At 35.1% G+C, this 22,936-nt stretch overlaps 1 gene segment (V, D, J or C); it reads left to right on the top strand.

Moving 5' to 3' along the window:
- The window catches only part of LOC127950636 (T cell receptor alpha variable 5-like), a 29,797-nt gene extending 11,221 nt beyond the window's left edge, over positions 1 to 18,576 (top strand). Inside the window, 3 exon segments of the V gene segment in view lie at positions 17,405 to 17,755; positions 18,263 to 18,352; positions 18,533 to 18,576. Of these exon segments, the coding sequence occupies positions 17,405 to 17,755; positions 18,263 to 18,352; positions 18,533 to 18,576 (485 nt within the window).
- Positions 18,577 to 22,936: the final 4,360 nt, after the last annotated feature.

The following is a 22,936-nucleotide window of genomic DNA, read 5'->3' as shown; positions in this document are numbered from 1 at the left end:
ACTTAAAAGAAGTTTCACTTAAAAGAAGAGATCAAACTCATAAAACCATAAAAATCTACTTTAGATGCACTTTATTCGTATTAAATTATTACCAAAATAAGTGAATAAATAGCTTTAAACTATATAGAAGAATACCATAAATATAGTGGTGATCAAGAATTTGTTTAAAAACACTATTTATACCAATCTTACCTTTATAAAGAATAGTTCAGGGCTTGCAGAATAACATCATGTTTAGGAATTTCACACTTCATCCACAAGGGTTAAGCAGTGCACTCTCCATTTATGAGGAATGAGTACAATGTAACATGATACAAACATGTAAAGCTGCAGTCGGTGCTCTGAGGCCCACAGTGACAGAAACACAACAACACTGTACACAAACCTGCCACAGATTAAGGTCTACAACCAATTTCTTTCCATAAATCTACTTGTAATATACATAAATTATGTATGTCTATTTTTTTTATTTAATTTTATTTATTCAATGTGGACTCAAAAAAAGTCAAATTACAGTCACTACATTCAATAAAGAAAACCATGTAGATATAATCATCTCCTCTGCTGCTCTGAAAGCAATAAAGCTAAAATAAAATACAATTAAATTAAATTAAATTAAATTAAATTAAATTAAATTTATGCATTTAGCAGACACTTTTATCCAAAGCGACTTACAGTGCATTCATGCTATAAATTTTTTACCTATCATTTGTTCCCAGGGAATCGAACCCCCAACCTTGCGCTTGATAACGCAGTGCTCTTCCAACTGAGCTACAGGAACACTAAATAAAATAAAATATGCAAAGAAGGAAAGAAATAGTATTTTTCTTTTTTCCCTACTTTAAAAATTAAACTTCATTGGTGATTCTTTTGGGTAAACATAAGATTACAAAATTCACTATATATTCATATTTTCAAGCCTCAATACAGAATCATTAGCTCCTCATTTTCTATTTAATAATTAACATATCTCTTTTACACATTTGTTGCTCTACTTTTTTAATTGTATATAAAATAAGAACAAAAAAATAGTCTGGTTGAGGTTCTATCAATAGTCACAACTGGTCTTGGCGAGATTATTTGTCACACTTAAATATATAGATTTGTTTGTAAATTATATTGTTGTTGTTGTTTTTCCTCCGCTAAACTTCCAAACAAGATCATCAACAGAGAGCAAGAAGTTCCTGAGAGATGTATGACTCAGATCCATGAGTAATAGGAGAAACAATCATCACAACCCACATCACAGGATCAACAGAAATGATCAGACTTTGCAAACATGGACAGTTGGTACTGATTGTGATCATGAATTCAGTTAAAATAGTCTTTGATGCCAGTGCTGATGAAAAGAGTAATGTTACTCAATTCAACCGACATTTGTATTAAAATGTACCCAAAATGTTATGTTTATGTTTGCTGGTGTGATGCCTGGAAATCAGATTTGGCCAAGTAAGGGTGCAAATGTCATTAATACAGAAGGAGAGTCCGTGAAATGAGCTGCTTGTATGATACAAGCAATAGCTCTGTTACACTTTACTGGTACAGACAGTATCCTAATACAGAACCTCATAATTTATTATGGAAATTTGCTTGTTCATGAATAATGCTTTGATGCTTGTTTGCTTTCAGTTGACTACATCAGAAACATCCACTGAACCCACTATTACTGGTGTAACTCTGCGAGATTAAGCTCTCTATTATTGTGCTCTGAGAGTTGGAGCACAGTGATACAAAGTCTATGTGAAGCTGTACAAAAACTCAAATTAATTTTTTCACTTTGATGGCAAGTCAAATCAAACCCACAATCTATTACTGACACAATATCGTTAAAGATGCCATAGAATGCATTGATACAATATTTTTAATTGCTCTCTGGTGTCTACGTAGAAGGTATGTGGTTTAAGTAAGGGCAAAATTCAGCAGAAATGGTTTTACATGTCCATTTACAACCCTAGGATTTTTCCCTAAAATGAAATGGCCTGTTTTTACCTTATTTGGAAACGTCTTGAATAATAATGTTGAGCTCTGTTGTGATTGGCTGTTTCACAGCACGGCTCATTTCAGTGGCTTATACAGCAAACAGATCTCTGTCCAGCGTGAATGGAGAGGGATCCAAACTTACATGTTTGAGCCTGTATCAGATGAAGATACTGATTTCGAGAGATTTGGCAAGAATGTTTGGCATCCTTGGTATGAGCATGATTGCTGCGAGACGCTGGCAGAGTGAATGAGGTTTGAGAGACAGATGTGAGGTAGGGAAGCTTCTGTGTTGCCAGATCCGTCTTTTTTTCTGACATTTTAGAAATTTAGCAAAGAAAGATGTTGCAGTTAAGGGTCAACTTATCTTAACTGCAAAAGATTAGAAATTATTTTGATTTTATTTTGATTTCTCATTTTTATTTGTTTTAATAGCAATATCTGGCAACACTGTATCGAGGATTCGTCTATTTACATTAGGAGGAAAACAATGGTGTTTGTGTCATGGTCGGGTGAAGGGATGAGGTAATGACTCAAATGCAGGAAGATAAGGGCATTTATTAATAGTAAAAAATAAACAAAACTACAACAAAACCACCCCAAGGGGGAAGTACAGGCAGGCTGGCCAAGACAAGGCACAGCAAGGCACGGCACGGGGAACATACTGTACACACATCCAATGATACTCTGAGGCATAACACTGAACAACAAACCAGCACAGGACTGCAGACACAAGAAGAATAAATAGGGAACCAAATGAGGAGGCTAATGAGGGAGACAAATGTGGAACAATTAAAATAATAATGACGTAACAAGATGGGTGGGATCAGACAATAGACAGGGGAGAGCACATGGCATCAAACAAAGACAACGCAAGCCATGTGATCACAGAAAAACACAGTGTCATCTGGTGGCCATCCTGGGCTCACCAGCTGAAGACTGTGACAGTTTGAGGCTCAAGGTATGTCATTTTTACATGTACAGAACTCTTATTATTTAACTATGACAAGGTAAATACAGCTTTCCATTCTATGGAACCTTTAAATCTGGAACAAATAGACACTTTGAAATATTTTAAACAAGAAACTTTATGACACTAAATAAATAAAGCATTCAAGATTTAGAAATATTTTTTCAGGTCACTAGTCATATTTGTGACATTGACTGTGGTAACTATTATCATAATACAAAATGTATAATACCACTGTTAATATTTGGGGTTCAATAATCGTCTGCTTCATAAATAATATACCTTTCTGCAGTTGCAAAGACTTTAACCAATGGCGGGGCAAAAACATGAGAAGCAGCAGATGATATCCTCACAAAGAGAGCAGGAAGTTCCAGTGTGTGAGAGTGAAACTGCAGAGACTCACAGATCTACAGCTCAGAGCACAGACAACATTAACACACACCTGATCTGACCTAGTCAACATGGAAAAACACCTGTTTATCCTTTTAATTATGATTTCAGGTATGGTTGACAGTTTTTATTTTTATTACAGTGGTATTAATTAAATAATTTGAGATTGTATTATTATTTGTAGTATTATTATTTTTTTGTTTTGTTTTGTTTTTTTAGGTGTGATGACTGCAGACCAGATAAAGCCGAACAAAGATGCTGTTGTCATAAATGAAGATGAAACTGTGACCCTCAGCTGCTCATGCGATACAAGCAGTAGTTATACGTATTGGTACAGACAATATCCTAATAAAGAGCTTCAATATTTAATATATTCTGGACAATCAAATAGTGGAAGGTTTGGTGTGACTGAATCACAATCATTAACTGAACTCACTATTACTGGTGTAACGCTGTCAGATTCAGCTCTCTATTATTGTGCTCTAAGAGTAGCAGCCCAGTGATACAGAGTCTATGTGAAGCTGTACAAAAACTCAAATTCATTTTTCACTTTGATGGCAAGTCACATCAAATCCACAATCTATTATTCACTCAGTATTATTAAACTTGTGAAACACCTGTTTATGGTTAGAAACCCACAATGTATTATTCAAACAATTTTATTAAACTTGTAGCAACACCTGTTTATGGTTACTGAAAGGGTAACGAAAAGGAAACAAAATATAGCAGAACAACTCCCTACTTTGTAACAGTACAGCACACTTCTTTTTAAGAACGTTTTCCAGTGAGAAGTCAAATTCTTCATATAATGCAAACTAAATGCATCCCGTAAGTCCTGACTCCCAATTTTTATTCTTATGTATTCTGACATTGTTTTGAAATTAGCTACAGTTTGTGAGTTATGTCAGAACATGTTACAACTGAATTTAATTGAAATTATTACACAGCTGCCACTGTTTCTTGTTGGTCAGGCACAACACTCCAAGGTGTGTTATTCCCCATTAACAATTTTAGTCATTAGCAATGCTAAATAACACACCACTCATCCGGGTACTTTCATGTCTTTCATATCAGAAAACTGCACTTTTTGGTTTCATTCAAATGCAATTCATCATCTTGTGCCTCAGTTATCGACTGCATTTACTGTAAAAATGAAACCAGAGGACTTCAGTATTAATAGCAGCACTAATATTGTTGAAATGTTCCCAGAACAAATGTGACACTAAGATGGATTTTTGTAATTAGAACCAGGTAAGTTTTAATATGAAAAAAAAGCTGTGTAATTAGTGCAATAGCTCTGTAAAGCCGTGTAATTAGTATAAATGTACATTATGCCTTAAATGTCTGTCTTATCTGAACTTCATCTAGGCTCAAAGTGGTCTTTAAAAAATAAAAATCTCTTCTTGGCAGAAACTTTGCTTTTAAAGAACTAATCAAATATTTCAGCTCAAATTACTATTTAATGTACTTATTTGGCAAGTATCTGTGTAATAAGCCCAACTTTTCACTGAGGTGCTGATATTGGGGTTTACAATAATCTGATTGGGGTTTACAAATGCTGATTGGCTGGAAGTTCAGTAGTTGTTGAAGCAACATCTTGGAAAGCCTGTGGTTGGGATGTGTCTGAAGATGCAGAGTTGTGGGCTGGTTGAAGTTGAACGGGCACTCGAGGTCAGACTCGGAGGGACGGGATTGCAAAACTTAACTCTGAAAATGAAACTCTCAACAGAAAAGAAAAGAAACTAAAGTAAAAGAACAGAAGTAAAGTTTGATGAGACTAGGTGGTGTTTCTTCTCATCGTGGCTAAGTAGCAGCAGGCGTGCAGGCCAAAGCACGCTAGATCTCTACTCAAAGAACACTTACAGCGATGACGCTGACGATGGTGACGATGGTGTCCTCGCATGTTGTCTTGACCAATTCGATATTGTCTTGGCTCGGGGGTATCATTAATCATATGTCATCTTATCAAGAACGTGGTCCAAACTTTCCTGCTCTTGCAGGGTATAATTTTGAAAATGATTCCTATAACAAGAATATGATACATTTGACAAATAACTGATGGTCAGAAACGTTTCGTGCAAGCAGGTTCAAACACATACATAGTAAACATGAATATGAATCCTGAAGATAGTTATTAAAAAGACATACACAATAAGTGATTAGTCAAATGTTTGGGTTACATATATGATGGAGTCAAGCAATGGACTGATATTCCTTTAAGTCTTTTTCGAGTTTGTTTTGGTGCATCTACATCCAGGGGCGTAGCAGCCATTTTAAAAGTGGGGGGGACAGCTGTATGGTGATTTGACCCAAAGCTGATGTTCATAATAAATTCTAAATAGAATACCAATTGGCATTTTACTTTTTCAAATTTGGGCCCATGACATGATAGCTTACAGGAACCTATTTTTGTTAAATCATACTCAAAATTTAAAAATACTGCAGGACTTTGAGACCAATGGGAGACCATCTATACTTTATTTTTTATGAAATAAAGATATTTTATGATATTTACAATATTTCAGTTGCAGTACAATTGAACAATAATTTTTCTTTTTAACAGTTGGACAAAAACAAGTGTTAAATGAGTATACAGATTACATCTACAGTAATTTTATACAACATACATTTTATGAAAATATATCAATAAAACCTAAATCAATGTATTTACAAGTTTTTATATTTTCAAGATCGAAGTGAGATTTTAATCAAAACTTCCAAACTGAATTTTTCGGCTTTCCTTGCAGGCCACAAAATGTTGAGCAATTTTTTTTCTCTCTAATTGATCAAGTTTTTCCTTGTGTAAATGACACACAGCAACACTATTCAGCCTTGTTTGTGTCATGGTACTACGAAGCCATGTTTTTAGCCTTCTGAGACCACTGAAACTTCTCTCAGCTTCTGCTGAGGACACGGGAGTGACAAGAAGCAGTCGGACAAGTGTTTCCACCTGATCAAAAAGACTACGGACTTCTGGACACATCCCCTGAAGGATGCTAGCTGCTTCACTGCTGGACTGCATATTATGCTTTGATCTGAACATGGCCAATTGTGTGCTAAGGGATATTTTGTCCAGTTCTGGGTACATTAGTACCACATTATCGACCACCCCTGTTAAGAGGATGTTTTCCAGATTCCTTAGCATCAGCAACCCTTCCTGCTCAAAACGTTCTTTGAACTGCATATCAACAACATCAAGCACTTTGTAAAACTCCATTTTGTAATATTCAGATGAAGATGAATGCACATGTGCACAAGCCTGACCAGTTAGACGTTTAGGAGGATTACGAGTACGGGGCACTGCAATTGGAGAGAGATCAAGGATTTGGCACATTTCTGATGCTTTGGTGTAGACAATTTGAAACCTCTCTGAATTTCTTTTATTTGCAACAGCATCCTTCACATAGGCAACAGCAGAAAGCATACCACTGATGGTCTGTGTTCGACTTTGGAGAGATGTGTTGAGATTCTCCAATTCTTCTATAGCCTCTAAGGCAAGCAGAAGACCAAGAACTACATTACCCTGCTGGAATCTGTCATGTAGTCCATTTGCCCTGTTAGCCGTGTCTGTGCTGCCAGCTGCCATTTCACTGAGAGCAAGCATTACAGACTCATACTGATTCAGCACAGCATGGATAGCACTGGAGCGAACTGTCCATCTTGTGGGACAAAGGGGTCTTATAGTTTGAAAGGACCCTTGAACAGATTTTGCAACTTCCTTGAACAAAGATTTAAATTTACCTGACTGCCCAAACAAAATACCTAACTCATGAACCCACTGTAAAGCACTGTGGATAACACGTGAGGCAGTACAAGCATGCTGTGTAATGAGATTTACACAGTGGGCACCACAGTGGATGTATGGGGCAAGAGGTTGTTCCTTTTTAATGATGGCCTGTGCTCCAGAATACCTGCCAGCCATATTTGCTGCACCATCATATGCCTGCCCTCGTAATCCAGAAATGGGCAAATTTAAACGAACCAACACATCTTTCACCACCTTTGCAAGATTCTCTCCTGTACCCACAGATACCTTGTAGCAGAAATGAGTCAAATCAGACAAATCAAAGAGTCTATCAGAGCTGTGTGCATTGAAACATGAGCTGAATTCCTCAGGAAGTCATAAATCAGTTCTAGTGCCACAAGAACCAAGCAAGATAACCAACCAACCAACTTGTTCACACAACAGCTTTCAACATTAACACCAATATAACAATTATTGACAATTTTAATTCGAAGAAGAGATTGTCAAATTTATTGTTCGTGATTGAAATGCAACGCTGGACATCACATGTAAACCCAGGAGATCAAGTTAAATACTTGCATTGACTTCCCCCCACCCAGAAGAACCAGACTGAAATTCCTAAGGGGGAAGGGCTTTAAACCTTTGTCTTCACAGAAAAGTCCTTTGCCAGAGAATGGCAAAGAAACCCTTTTTATACATTATATATGGACCAGAATGAACTCAAAAAAGACTTATGAATGAATCATTCCATTGCTTAACTCCATATTCATTTATGTGTAACCCACACATTTGACTATCATGTATAATCACTTATTGTGTATGTCTTTTGATAACTATAGGATACCTAGTCATGTCTAGTATTGAAATAATCGCATTTTCTTGCTTGATATTGTCCTGACAATCATTTATTTGTAAAATATATCATAATCATGTTATAGGAATCATGTCCAAAATTAGACCCTGTGAGGCAAGAACCACATGCTTGGTAAGATAAACAAATGATTTATGATACCCACCCCAAGAACATATCTGATTGGTCAAGGCAACATTTGAGGGGTGGCCAACAGGAAAGTTTAAATACTTTGGATACGATTAAATTTTTGCTTTTAGTCGGCTTTTAGTTCTAGTCTGCCTGCTGCTATTAGCCATGTCGGCTTTTAGTCTGCTTTTAGTTCCAGCCTTGCTCGTGCTATCAGTCATGCCTGCTCTTAGCTTGTAGCTTTGCTACCTAGCTTTAGCTTGTAGCATCTAGCCATGTGGTTAGTCATCATGGTTCTTCGAGCGCGGTTCCAGCATGCCTGCCTGCTGCTACTTATGCCACAATGAGAAGGAACACAACCTAGTCTCGTCAAACTTTATTTCTTTTCTTTTCCGTTTGAGAGTTTCGTGTTCTGAGTTAAGTTTTGTAACGTCGACCTCGTCTGCGCGTTTGAACTCCGACCAGCCACACAACTCCAGCTTCAGCCAACGCCCAAGCACGGGCTCCCCAAGACGTCACTTCAGCCAACTGAACTTCCAGCCAATCAGCGACACCGGGATACCCCTTTCAACGGGAGTCCCTTTCACAGGAAACTAAGGCAACGTATCCCCAGATATTTGTTGTGCTGGTGTATCTAATATAATTTTAGTCACATTGAGGAACTCAATGCAAGGGCTAATTACGTGATTGATGGTTGTTCATGTCTATGCAATTTAACGTATTGCTGTAAACTTGGGATTCCATATTTCCATTCTCTTAAACTCATCTTTCCCTAACTTTCGATCTTCCTGCAACTTGTGTGAATGTGTGTGTGCGTGCGTTTATGTGTTAGATTAGTTTATATGTCTTAGATTTATCTAATAAAGCCTTATTCATATTGAAAAGAGAAGTATCTTGTGTTTTGTGCTTACAAGTTAATGTCTTAAACTGCCGATCTTGTTACTGTGCTAATTGATAGTGTTTCACTATAGTTTGGATATTAGTATCCAGCACAGATTTGATGTTAAACGGCTAGTTCACTGAATCGCAGGGCGTCTCCGTGACCAGCCGTGAAACAGTGATTCTGTTCAAATTCCCTTTAAAATCTTAAATGATTCCCTTTGAGCTAAATTGACCTGTTTCCCTTACAACCTCATAAAGGCCAATAAACTCTTCATGAATCATCAAATCTTTATCTACATATCGGAGACAAATTGCTTCTTGCTCTTTGCCTGAAACATCTTGCGTTCCGTCCATCATTACAGAAAACTGCAACTGAGGGAGTGATCTTATATTGTCTGCGATATCTCTGATGATAGAACTGCTCAACAAACTAAGGAGCTCATTCTGAATTTGAGCAGAAGTGTAGTCGTTTCTACCTGACAACCACTTACTGAGACATAGATCTTCTTCTGCCTTGTATTTCAGCACCTGATGAAGATTTCCCTCACTATCATCATGCCCTCTTAGGGCCAAGCCCTGCCTTGCCAACAGCTGCACAGCACCAATGATTTTTAACAGATTTGCTCTCGCTTCCTCTTGTTGTGATGCCTGAACACTAGACAGCTGTGCCTTAACTGATCTGTCTTCATATACATATGTTGTTACTGCTGTCTTGTGACAATCTGATTTTTCATGTGAACCGAATCTTTCAAGAGCTTTCTTCCAATTCTTGAAACCAGATGAAACAAATGCTGGTTCTGTATTTTTTGCAAGGGAAGATACTTGTGTTTTAAAAGCTTTACTACAGTAAAAACACAAAACACCTTCAACATTTGGATCGAAATGGAGCCATTTAAATTTGCTGTACCACTGTGTCTGAAATGAAAGGGTACGGTCGGATAGTGTCTGCTTTATGATAAATTTGGGATCAGGGTGGTTTGGTTTTGTTGCCGAGAAATGTTGATCAGAGTCTGCAGATTCTTCCCTGTTCATCAGATCCGTTCTCTCTTCTCTTCGGTTCTCACATGCTTCCTCACTTTTTCCCTCATCTCCCTCTCTCTCTTCCTCTTTTTCCCTCCCTTCCTCACACATGACTGACACTTCCTCACAAACATTCTAAAAACAACAGACATAAATAGCATATAGGGGGCAGGGATCACTCATTTATTGACTCATTTACCATTTCCATAGTTAATCAACTTCACAAGTTTTTAATTAGATGTATATTTAGAAACCCATAAATAGCCTACAATACAGTGATTGACACTATTGGAACACAGTCTTGATACATAAAACTAATTTTATTTAACAGTCTGAACATAAAATAGAAAATGTTATCTTTTTTTCTAGCGATTATTGTTGATTTGATTACACAGATCCTATTTAAACTGAACTGACCTAGACAATGACGTCTCTGCATTCAATAATAAAATACATTTAACTGGAAATTGAGTGTTTAAGCTTGTCATTATAAATTGCTCTATTCTCCTATTTGATACTATTCAGTGCTTTGATACAATCTGTATTATTAAAAGCACTATATAAATAAAGGTGAATGATAGTTGATCTTTTGTTTAATGGAATTAAATTGATGTGTAATTCCTTAAAACATTGGCAACAGTTCCAATTAAGAAAACACTGCCTTAAGATAGTCAATCTGCTTTTTTTTTATACAAATCTCACCTGTACACATTCTGGAGAGGTTGAGCAACTGTCCCCTCTCTCTGCCAGTGACGTCACAGCCTGCCTTTCCTACAGACCAGTTAGGACATAAAGTAACAGTAATGAATTAAAAGAATAAAATATAATAAAGTATTTTAAGATATTCGTTGCAAAACAAATATGATTTATTGTGAAATGATAATTTTACTCCGCGAGCAGCACGTAGACAAACAAAAGACAGCAGAAACCAATAATTTGTTACGTCTTATTTAGCAGGCGCTTTTATCCAAAGCGACAATTAGGAGAGCATTTGACACAATGAATCCGGCGCGACGTGACGAGGTCCATACGGGTTCAATTGTCTTTTGACGTTACAGTAGGTTAGATCATAACATGAAAACTTTATCGCGCGATTCGTGTCATCGCGACATACTGTAACATACTTACAGTGTGTGTTTGAAAAAAGGATGTAATCGTCCTTTGCTTTTTTCTGGGGTGCATTTTATCCCAGACGGCCTATTAGCAAAGTGAACAAACGAACGAACGAACGAAAATTCAGAAGAGCAACAAGAGATTTGAAGCTCATAGCAGACGCGCCCAGGAGATGATTCGCTCTGTGATTGGCTGAATGTTACTTCACTCAAATCTAAGTAACAAATCAGAGAACACTGCCGGAAATATTCACGCTGGATCCTAAAAAAAAAAAAAAAAATTAAAAAAAAAAAAAATTAATAAAAATTAGCAGGGGTCAGAATCACCTGTTTCTAAAAGTGCGGGGGACGTCCCCCCCCGTCCCCCCCGGTTGCTACGCCCCTGTCTACATCTGTAAAAGACAAAGTTTTTGTGCCATTCTCTGACATAAAGACTTTCTGTGGAGACCAGAGGTTAAAAGGTCCCCTTAGGAATTTCAGTCTGATTCTTCCAATTCCAATCCACAGATCTTGTGATCATCATTAATCTCATGGGTTTACATTGATGGTCAGGCTGTGCATCTCTTTGACCATTAATCTGGATTACTTGCCCCCAATTTGACAATCTCTTCTCCGAATTGAAATCGTCAATAATTGTTATAATGGTGTTAATGTTAAAAGCTCTTCTTTAAAGTAGTTGCTTGGTTATCTTGCTTCGGACTGTGGTGCCAGGAGTTGATTTACAACATCCTGTTGCTTTTCTGTGGAATTTGTCTCATGTTTCAACCATGCTCCCGATTGAATCTTGCATTTGTCTGGTTCGGGTCTGATAAGCTACACTAAATTAATTTATGCACATCTTCACCAAGAAAATAATTAGAGAACTTTAACAAGTATGAGGAATTATTCCAGATCATAAACAAGTGCAGGTTTAGTTCAGTCAGGCCACAGAGGCAAGGCTGTGAACAGCTGATGTGGTCAGCTGTCAAATCCCTTCAATCACTACCACTCTCCTATTAGACACGGGACATATACGAGTCACCGCTGCTTGGTAAGTATGCTTCTACTTGTTTGCTTACATGTTTGCAAGTGAATCACATGCTTCAATAGTGTAGTTGTTGACCATCGCTGTCTTGTTTGAGTAAATAATATAAACTGTATCTGACTGTAGTGTACATGAATATTATGTATTTAATAAATTAACTAGGTACTCATCAAACTCTGACTGGCCATGTTAAATTTACACAATTCCTTTGCAAAATTTACCTTACTTAGTTAAGTAGATTTTACTTAATTCAATACTTAAATTTTACGTAAAATTTATGTGTGCAAAAACTTGCAAAATAAAAATTTATAAACGTATTGCTTTTTTTCATTGCATGGGAGCATACTGTATGCACATCCTAAGATGAATCATTGTATATATTTACATAATTAAGTGATATGGTTTTACATATACACAGTATTAAAGTCTTCACTGACACTGTAGCACAGGCTCCTCCCAGCTGTCAGACAAAGTGATCTGAATTTATTGCTGCTTTTACAGAAGCAGAAAGAGGAAGGGGCTCATTACACACATCACACTCTGCATATTTTTTTAAGAGCCGGCAATTTCAATTGCATATAATGGCACTGTGGAAAAGTGCCATTGTGATCATAGTATTATATATCTGGGGTAAGTAGCAAAATTGATTATACTTTTCTAATATTTCACATTAATTTTCCTTATGTGTGTAATGTGCATATTTATTCATATTGTTATAATTCGGTTTCAGGTTGTAAATCTCAAGACAAAGTTGATCAGCATACAAGGATTCAGTTTGCTTTTGAAGGTGACACTGTAACGATCGACTGTAAATATCAGACTACTTATGGAGGCCCGACTCTCTTCTGGTACCAGCAGAAAGACAATGGAAATCCCAAGCATATGCTTAATAAATTTTCTACATCTGGAAACATTGAGGAAGAATTCAAGGAGAGATTTAATGCAAATCTCAGCACGACTTCAGTTCCACTCAGAATCCAGGATCTGCGTGTGTCTGACTCTGCTGTGTACTACTGTGCTCTGAATCCCACAGTGACTGAAAAACCTCAACACTCATACAAAAACTCTGACAATGCAACAGCATTCATTACATCATGTAATTTAAAGTTATCTATTTTTTATAATTTTCTTTTAGAATAAACAGTTTACTATGATTTCATTCTCAAAACTAATAAATATATTATATTTTAGTAGGTGTCTTTTAATTAAAAGTTTACATGATCTAAATTTAAATTGGTTATATTTACATTTGTATTTATTTTCCATTACTTTTGGTTTCAGATGATTTCATATACCTCATGCCGCTAAAATATATAATCATCACAAATCTGGGTATTGCTATTGAAATCTTTTTTTGAATGTGTAGTATGCATGAGCAGAAAGACATGAAACACCAGAAGAGGGCGACATGCACTCAACGTTACATTTAATGAGCTGTTCTTTAAGGAGTTAAATTATGAGTTATTGAACAAGTTACTGCATTACTGAGTTTGTGTAAAATTGAATAACTTATTTGCCTTTGTAATGATATGTGAATGTGTAGGTAAAACCCAGGCTCCATTAACCAAAAAACACAATAACCTACATTGTTTTGTTGAAGAATGCACGTTTATTACATAACCCTATTGGGGACCAGAAGAGGGCAATATACCCTCAGCATTCATGCATAAGCTCTGTAAGTGCCTCTGGCAGATAAAATGTAAATGAGTGTTACATAGCCATATTATAACCGACTCATTTATTAAAAAAATATAAAAAAGCAACAGCTGTATACTATAAATCAAAACAGTAAATGGCTGTAAATAAACTTAAAAATATTTACTAGATTTCTTTTATAATTGAACTCAAATACTGATCACCTTAGTACAGTTCATTTCAATGCTGTGTTTCCATTCTGTGCAGTAATGAGTAGGAGCCTGAAAAAAAAGTGAAAAAAAGTGAAAAAACTTCTCATAGTGCAAACATGATTAATCCTTGTGCTCTTCTTCTGCTACTGTTGATAAAAAGTAAGTGAGGTTTACTTATGACTTTTAAACATTTGTACAAATAATGTGGTTTACATATTTTTTGACTGATTTTGTTAAATAATGTTAATGATACAAATTCAATTTGATGAAATATATTATATATTTGTATGTTTTCCAGGTGGCACATTGGCACAGTCAGTAAGGCCACAGTGTTGGACAAGAAAATAATGTTTTCCTGCAAATATGAGGGAGCTTGGTAACACTTTATAATAACTGCACACTATTAATCATTAGATAAGCATTAGGAAACAGTTAGTTCATCATTTATAAAGCATTAATGGAAATTTATAAGCAGTTTATAAATACACATATAAATGCTTTATACCTGATTTAAAAGCATATCTATAATGTATTTAATCATTGTTTTTTCATACTTTATTAATGATCAATTTAGCATTTCTAAATTAAGTATAGCATTATTTACAAACCAAAAGGAGTTGTCGGTGGTTCATAAGATCAATTCAATTATCAAGTCAATTATTGATAAACTATTTAAATGTGCATTCATACATCTTATTATTCAGATATACAGTAATAGTTACTTAGAGTGTTAATAAATGGTTTATTAACATGTTTTCAACTGTAATTCAGGGTTAATTCAGGTAGATCTAAAACATGTGGTTGTTAGTTAACTATTTTTTGAGCTCATCTAAAGTGAGGACTATTTATGCCTTATAAAGCTTTTACAAATGAGATTTAAAGGCTGTTAATATTTCTATGTTCTGTATCACTGTGTTGTGTTTGTTTCTTTTTTCTGTTTAGAAGATAACTGAGCCTTTAAAAATCCTTTATGCTTTACAAAGCATAACTAGTCCTCACTTTAGATGAGCTCACATAAATAGTTAACTGACCACTACTAAATGCTTTATAACTACCTGAATTTACTACATTTACTTACAATTTCTTGTGATAATATGAATCACTGGCAACTCCTAAATAACTGGTTTGTAAATAATGATATAATTCATTGAGAAATGATAAATTGATCATGAATAAAGTATAACAATAAAATTACAAGAATAAAGCATTTATATATGTAATTATAGACTGCTTATTAATGTCTATTAATGCTTTATAAATTATGAATTATCTGTTTACTAATGCTTAATTAATGATTAATAGTTATTATTATAATAGTTATTATAAAGAGTTAAAAGGAGCTTTAACTAACCTGCAATGGTATCGTCAGTATTCTAGATTCTACCCAGAGTTCCTGTCTTGGATTTACCTACAAGGTTCCACAAACTCACTTCCTCCTTAAAAGTAGACACAAATCTTGTGAGCCTGGAGATTTCTGATGCTGAAGTAACAGACTCTGCCATGTACTACTGTGCACTGATGCCCACAATGACAGCAAACTTAGCAATTTCTACAAATGTATGCTCTACAAATTCCTGCTGTACAATACAAATCTTGAAATCTGTCCCTATACTTAACAAATGTGAAATGAATATCAGTATTTCTTTACGCATATTAATAACATTAACACTACATTAAATGCCTACATTACATGATTTATAATAATTACAGCAAATCATTTAATATCTTCATATTTTTAGCATATTTTCATATTTTTCTGCTGTTTACTGTTTTGTTCTACTATTGTTATAACTTTAGATATTTTACAACACAGTAATAACAGCATAACACAAATGCTGCTATATTTTCAATGACCAGAATACATCAAAACTTTAAGCTGCAAAGGTTTGGTTACATGCCACATTTGAGTGGACCTTAAATTTCTCCATCATGTTAACCGAAATGAGCAGCTCAGTAATGATCGCACACCAGCAAAAGGATATAAATACCTCTGTTTTTCCACAACTGTTCATAATGAATAATCATCAACCTCCATCACAAAGTTTGCTCTTTTATCTTTTCAGAATGTATTCATTACAAAGGATAAGAAAACAATTAAAAACGTTCATGTGTATATGTGTTTGGGGAATCAAGACTGTAATATATTATCTTAAATTTTCAAGACTTTTGAAATGTGTTATATTTCTGCTGGAGGAGGTGGAGCTCTAAACATTGACACTTATTGTGATCTTGTTAAAAACTCTTCAGTGCCTGTTGTAGAGCTCATTTAAGCTGCATTAGTGAAAACAGACAATGGTACGCTGTTCTATAATTCTGCTCTTTTTCTTTACATGTAAGTATTTAATTTTGTTGCATTATTCATACAGTATTCATACCACTGAATAAATCATTGATCACACTTGATTCACTAAAATATCTACGTTTGTAAACATTGATTTATTTTTTTGCAGGTACTGTGTATGGAAATGAAATCAGACCAACTAAAACTGAGGAGTTTGCTGTTGAGGGTTCAAGTGTTATATTATCCTGCAGTTATTCATCTGCACGTTCTTTATTCTGGTACCGTCAGTATCCCGGATCAGCTCCTGAATTCCTTGTAACCATCACATATCGAGCAACAGAAGCTAAGAATTCTGATGTAGATCCCAGATTCACTGCTAAACCCAACAAAGAAAAGCAAAACCATGTGGATCTGGAGATCTCCTCTGCTAAAGTGACTGACTCTGCTTTATACTACTGTGCTCTGACGCCCACAGTGACAGGAAACACAAGAACACTGTACAAAAACCTGACACATCTGAGGAGACAAATGTATTTATAGGAGGACATTAATAAGAGAACATTTAAATATATTAAAGAATGAGTCAATATGTTTTACACACCATACTAAAATCTTGAAGTGTTGAGTGCATTTACAGTTCGAGAAATCACAAATATTTAATTACGGAATGTAATAAGTTGCAAAAACAGTATTAAAAGTATACAAATCTAATCCAATAATATTATATTCCCTGTAATTGTAAAGACAGCATATAATACTGAGCTACAATCAACAAAAATGTGCAGAATTACATGAATTACCCTCATAATAATAGAAATTACCCTAATCATCATAAATAAATTTTCTGTTGTAGTACAACATATTACACCCATCCATAATGCATGGAAATCAGGAGAAAACATTAGATTGTAACTGATTGTATCTTTCTTCTGTTCCCCAGGAGTGAAATGTAAATAGAGAGGAGGGTCTACACAGATCTGACACAATCTAATCAAATCAGACTGGAGTAGAAACAATTCAGTCTTCCAGTGAACACACTGCACTGCATAATGGATGTATTTTCAGTTATTCTCTTCTATAGTCTGGCATGTATGTATATTAATATACAAATTGATAAATTTTTAATGATTAGCTTAATTAAAACAGATGTTATTAAAATCTATCTCATCTTTTTCAGCTGCTGTCTCTGGAAACATCACACCAGATGAAACAGAGCTTTCTGCTGAGGAGGGTTCAAATGTTACATTATCCTGTAGTTATTCCTCTGCAGATGATCTATTCTGGTACCGTCAGTATCCCGGATCAGCTCCTGAATTTCTTGAGTTCATCTTTGATGGTGCAACAAACACCAAAAAGTCTGATGTAGATCCAAGATTCTCAGTTAAACTCACTAACCGGGAACAAAAGCATGTGGATCTGATCATCTCTTCTGCTGCTGTATCAGACTCTGCTCTGTATTACTGTGCTCTGAGGCCCACAGTGACAGGAAACACATCAGCTCTCTACAAAAACCCTTTACCCAGGGAGAGTGAGCAAGAATATAGATCATATATTCTTAAATTGACATCATGAAATGTATACAGCATACAGTACTGTCTTTCACTCTGCATGCACGTTACTTTTTTCAAGTAATATAATACAGTAGGTTCTATATGCTATAAAAAGTGTTAAATGATAATCACACCGTGCAAGCACATTTGTACCACATGGCTGCTCTTGAGAAAATGCACACATGGATCTAGATATATTATTAGATGTATTCAAAGCAAACAGCATCATGTTACAGCGAGCAGGAAGTTCCTGTGTGTCTTATAACCTTCAGTGTCTCACACAGTGCAGAACATTGACAGGCTCAAGAAAGAACTGAGCTGATCTTATTCAACATGGACAGATACTTTTTTCTCATTTTTATTATGGGAACAGGTACATTAATTATTATTAATGGTTTAACAAACTTCTTTTAGTCATCTTTACTGTTTCCGCGGTGTCTTGTATTGGAAATGTGTTTGGTTTATATTTTGCTTTTTGTTCACAGGTTTGGTGTCCGGGGACAGTATTGATCCAGATAAAGAGAAAAATGTTATCACAAAAGAAACAGAAACTGTTAAGCTGAGCTGCTCGTACAGTACAACCAGCAATAATGTTCTTCTTTACTGGTACAGACAGTATCTACACGGGAAAATTATGTTTTTAGCATATAAAGGTGCTCGATCACAGAGTGCTGCAAACACGGCTGATAATCGGTTTGATGCAACTACAGCACAGACATCCACTGAACTCATTATTACTGGTGTAACTCTGTCAGATTCAGCTCTCTATTATTGTGCTCTAAGAGTAGGAGCCCAGTGATACAAAACATGAAACTTGTATCCTGAAGCTCTTTTCACTTTGAACTAATAGTGAAAACCACAATCAAAACCACAATCTATCCAGCCCTGAATGTAATAAAGTTTGTGGCCACACCTGTGAAGTAGATTAATTTACGGCATAAAAATAAACCAGAAAGAAAACATTAACATATATTGAGTTTTAATGTGTCATTAGTTCCTTGCATGAATACAGTATTAAATGTATGTTTATTCAACAAATTCCTTTTTCTTTTAATTTAAGGTGATCAGTAAAATGTATAAATAAAATAAAAATCAAAAATTATAAATGGAAACCTGTTTTGCTTTTTTTATTTTATTTTTTTATTTTTTGATGATGATGAATGCACATCCTTGCCACCTTGAGGCAAAAGTGTATCCTGTTATACATACAAGCTCTCCCCATGTGTTTAACCTGTGCAAACACACAGAGAAAAAAAAAAGACTGGCTCATCATAATCATAAACTCAGACTGTTAATCATCATAATATTTTGCTAATATTTCAGTTTTTATGTAAAGCTTAATGTAAACTATTTACTTGCAGTTGGTAACTTGCCTTTATTTCTTATTGTCTTTACTTCTGAATATGTCACTGTTAACTCTCTCCAGTGGTAAAACCAGAATCTCAGAGCAAACCCTCTGAGAGTTTCTATTTCTTGTAGCTGAAATTGAAGCCAATCTGAGTCTGATCTTTGCCTGTATTCAGAAAAGAAATCTAATCAAAATTATCAGAGATAAATCCAAAAACTACTCTGGGTCTTTGTAACATTTTATGAAGCAACTGTATTCAAAAAGGAGACGATGACAAAAAAAATTCTTCTGAAATGTATTGCCTTTTTTGGTGAGGAAGTGAAGTATATCTGTGAGGATATGTTGCTGAATCTGACAGGGACTGTGTCATTAGATCATTCAAGTTCAGACTATAAGCACACATATGATGGTCCATTTAGGTATTCTGCTTTCTGCTTTAGCATGTAAGTTTCATCATTTTAATGCATTACATTTATTTTCACAAAGAAGTATATCATGGCCCACAGTCACAAGAAACACAAGAACACTTTACAAAAACCTGACACAGATGAATTTGTACAATTTTTCTTTTCAATAAATCGGTAACACTTTATAATAACTGCACACTATTAATCATTAATTAAGCATTAGTAAACAGATAATTCATAATTTATAAAGCATTAATAGACAGTAATAATCAGTTTATAAATACAGATATAAATACTTTATTCTTGATTTAAAAGCATATCTATACTGTGTAATTTCATACTTTATTCATGATCAATTTATCATTTCTCAATGAAGTATAGCATTATTTACAAACCAGTTGTAAATAATAATAAACTAGTAGTTGCCAGTGATTCATAAGATCACAAGAAATGTAGTAAATTCAGGTTGTTATAAAGCATTTAGTAGTGGTCAGTTAACTATTTATGTGAGCTCATCTAAAGTGAGGACTAGTTATGCCTTGTAAAACATTTCTAAAGGATATTTAAAGGCTCAGTTATCTTCTAAACAAAAAACAGAAACAAACACAACACAGTGATACAGAACATAGAAATATTAACAGCCTTTAAATCTCATTCGAACCTGAGGCTCAACTTTAGCTCAGAGTCACCCCCTGACTAAAATAAAACAATGGTCTCCTCATGATAGTCAGAAATACAGTAGGATTTGAGGGTGAAACACTCATATAATAGCACTAAAACATTTCAGGAGATTAAAAAAACAAAACAAGCACACTTTAAATCTATGTGCACAGAACAGCATAAAGCTCCCATATTTCCACAGAATTGGACTGTTCACATCACCTGTGATCTTTGCTCTGCACATTCTGTAGGCTACGTACACAATTGCAAATGCAATGTAAGTACAATCATTAATTTTATCAGAAGTGATTATTTTCAATAACTGAATGTTGACATTGGGAACACAGTGTTAAATATTACTGCTATTGAATATTCTCATAAAACTCATTCTGGTAAAATCTCTTTATAATAATATCCTGAAGAGGGCAGTATAAATGCACTACAATTACTAGTTTGTTTGTTTAAACTCTCTTCTCCTTCTAAGAACCATCTCATTTACTACTGAAACTGAATGAACGAATGAACTTTTTCTTCTGTTGTAAAATGATAACACCTATGTTGTTGAAATTGTTAATTTTTGCATCAGTTTTTTATGGTAAGTGGGGGAATTTGTCATTTTATAATTACTTAAAACAGTTTTATAACCATACTTGCATTTTTACAGTTAAATTGTTTTTACTGTCTTTACAGAGTGTCATGGAGAAGAGAGTGTTGATCAGCCAGATCAGGACGTCACTGAATTTGAAGGAAAACCAGTAACATTGCAATGCAAATTTAAAACCGCTTCATCACAACCGGACCACTTCTGGTACATCCAAAGAGCAGATGACTTTCCCAAATACATACTGAGGAGAAATAAATATGGAAGTGAAGATAATGATGCTCAGTTCCAGGAGAGATTTGACTCTGAAGTGTCGTCAGATTCAGTTCCATTGATGATCAAGAATCTGCGTGTGTCTGACTCTGCTGTGTACTTCTGTGCTCTGAGGTCCACAGTGACTGAAACACACTCAACACTCAGACAAGAACAGAGGAAGTGCTCAATTATGTGAATATGACTCAACAATCTCTGTGATATTGACTTCTGTACCACAACAACAGCCGCATTTCCACTGTCGGGCCAGTGCGAGCCAGGGCTTAAAGCGGGGCCTGGCGGGGCTCATAGCCTCGGGCCAGTAGCACCGAGGCCAGAATAGTGCAGGGTTTCCATAGTCGAGCCTGAAGCTCCGCTGCGCGTCACTAAACACGCCCTTTACACACCTCTCAGGAGCAACCTCATTATTTCACCAAAAAAGAGAAGTTACAGTATCAGAAAACTAAGAAATTAGTCACTGGAACATGCATGATCACAAAACGAACATGATAAGAGCGGCCGTTTGTTTGCATGCTTTGTTATATATTCAAATTCAAAAGCATCGATGTAGAATGAGTGGTACATTAATCATATTGATTTAATTTATCAGGACTCAAAATTAATCACACATAAATACACGTATTTCTATTTTATTTATTTATTTTTAACGCTTATGAAAATAGCCTGCTTATTCAGTCGAATCTGTTTCTGTTTATTAGCCCCAGTAGCCATCACATTTAGAATGAATGATAATATCTCTATTTTATCATTCATACAGGTGTGTTAAAGCTGTTATCTCACTAAAATGATCTGCAGCGCTGAGCCAGGCCAAAAAACGGGCCAAAAAACCCCGGAAGTGACAGTGGAAACGCGACTGGCCCTGGCACGCACTAGCGCCAGGTTTAAGCTCGCCAGTGGAAACGCGGCTAATAACATTCATAAAATAAAAAAATGTATTTTTAATTATTAAGTGTTTATCCACTCCTTAACCGACATTTACGTTATTATATCCTATGTACTGTACAGTAAGTGAAAAGTTCATTTTACAATGTAATTGCTAACAGCATTTATATATATATATATATATATATATATATATATATATATATATATATATATATATATATATATTTGGTAAAAGTCTTTCTGATATGATGGCTAGAGTGCAACGCTGCAACTTTTGATAGAAGAGGAGTAGTTCTAAATAAAATGCTATAATCAACACTTTTTACATTTAGTTAATTTTGGTGGCTGTTATAGTAAAATCACAGTAAATGTTTTCAAAACAGTTCCACGTGTTTAAACTGAATTCTCAACGCAGACATATCCCTTCCAACAGAGCTTAAATCAAAGGGCTAAATTTATGGTAGAAAATTCCCATTTATATTTCAATTATGACTGTTTTTGATTAAAAATAAATTAATTATGAGTGCACCTTACAAAACACATTTTGTGATCCCTTTAAATTAATGTGACTTTAAAAGTATATTAAGCATGTTAGTACTGCTTATTACACTACATTAATACAAAAGTAGTATGTAGTTTCTGTTTCATGGATTATCATGCGCAACTCATTGTCCTGTTATAATGTGCAACAAGATGGCAGTGTTCTCAGAGATTCATTAGGAATTGCAGCAGAGAACAACAGAACTGAATTTGTGGAACTGAACTTGGGTAAAATGTAACTCAGAGAGGAGGGACTGTGTTCACAGATCTGACATGATCAAATCGTGTCTCAGAGACTTTCATTCTGACTCTTCTCAGAGTGAACACGTGTACAATGGATCTTCATTCAATTATTCTGTTTTGTGCATTAGCAGGTATTTATTTGGTTAATTATACATTTTTATGCTTTATTTAAAATAGACCTATTTCATTTAGAATAAATGTT

The sequence above is a fragment of the Carassius gibelio genome, chromosome B2 (genome assembly GCF_023724105.1).
Source record: "Carassius gibelio isolate Cgi1373 ecotype wild population from Czech Republic chromosome B2, carGib1.2-hapl.c, whole genome shotgun sequence".
Taxonomy (NCBI): Eukaryota; Metazoa; Chordata; class Actinopteri; order Cypriniformes; family Cyprinidae; genus Carassius; species Carassius gibelio.
Note: the sequence above shows the minus strand (reverse complement) of the source record. Positions and strands in the feature narration are given on the sequence as shown.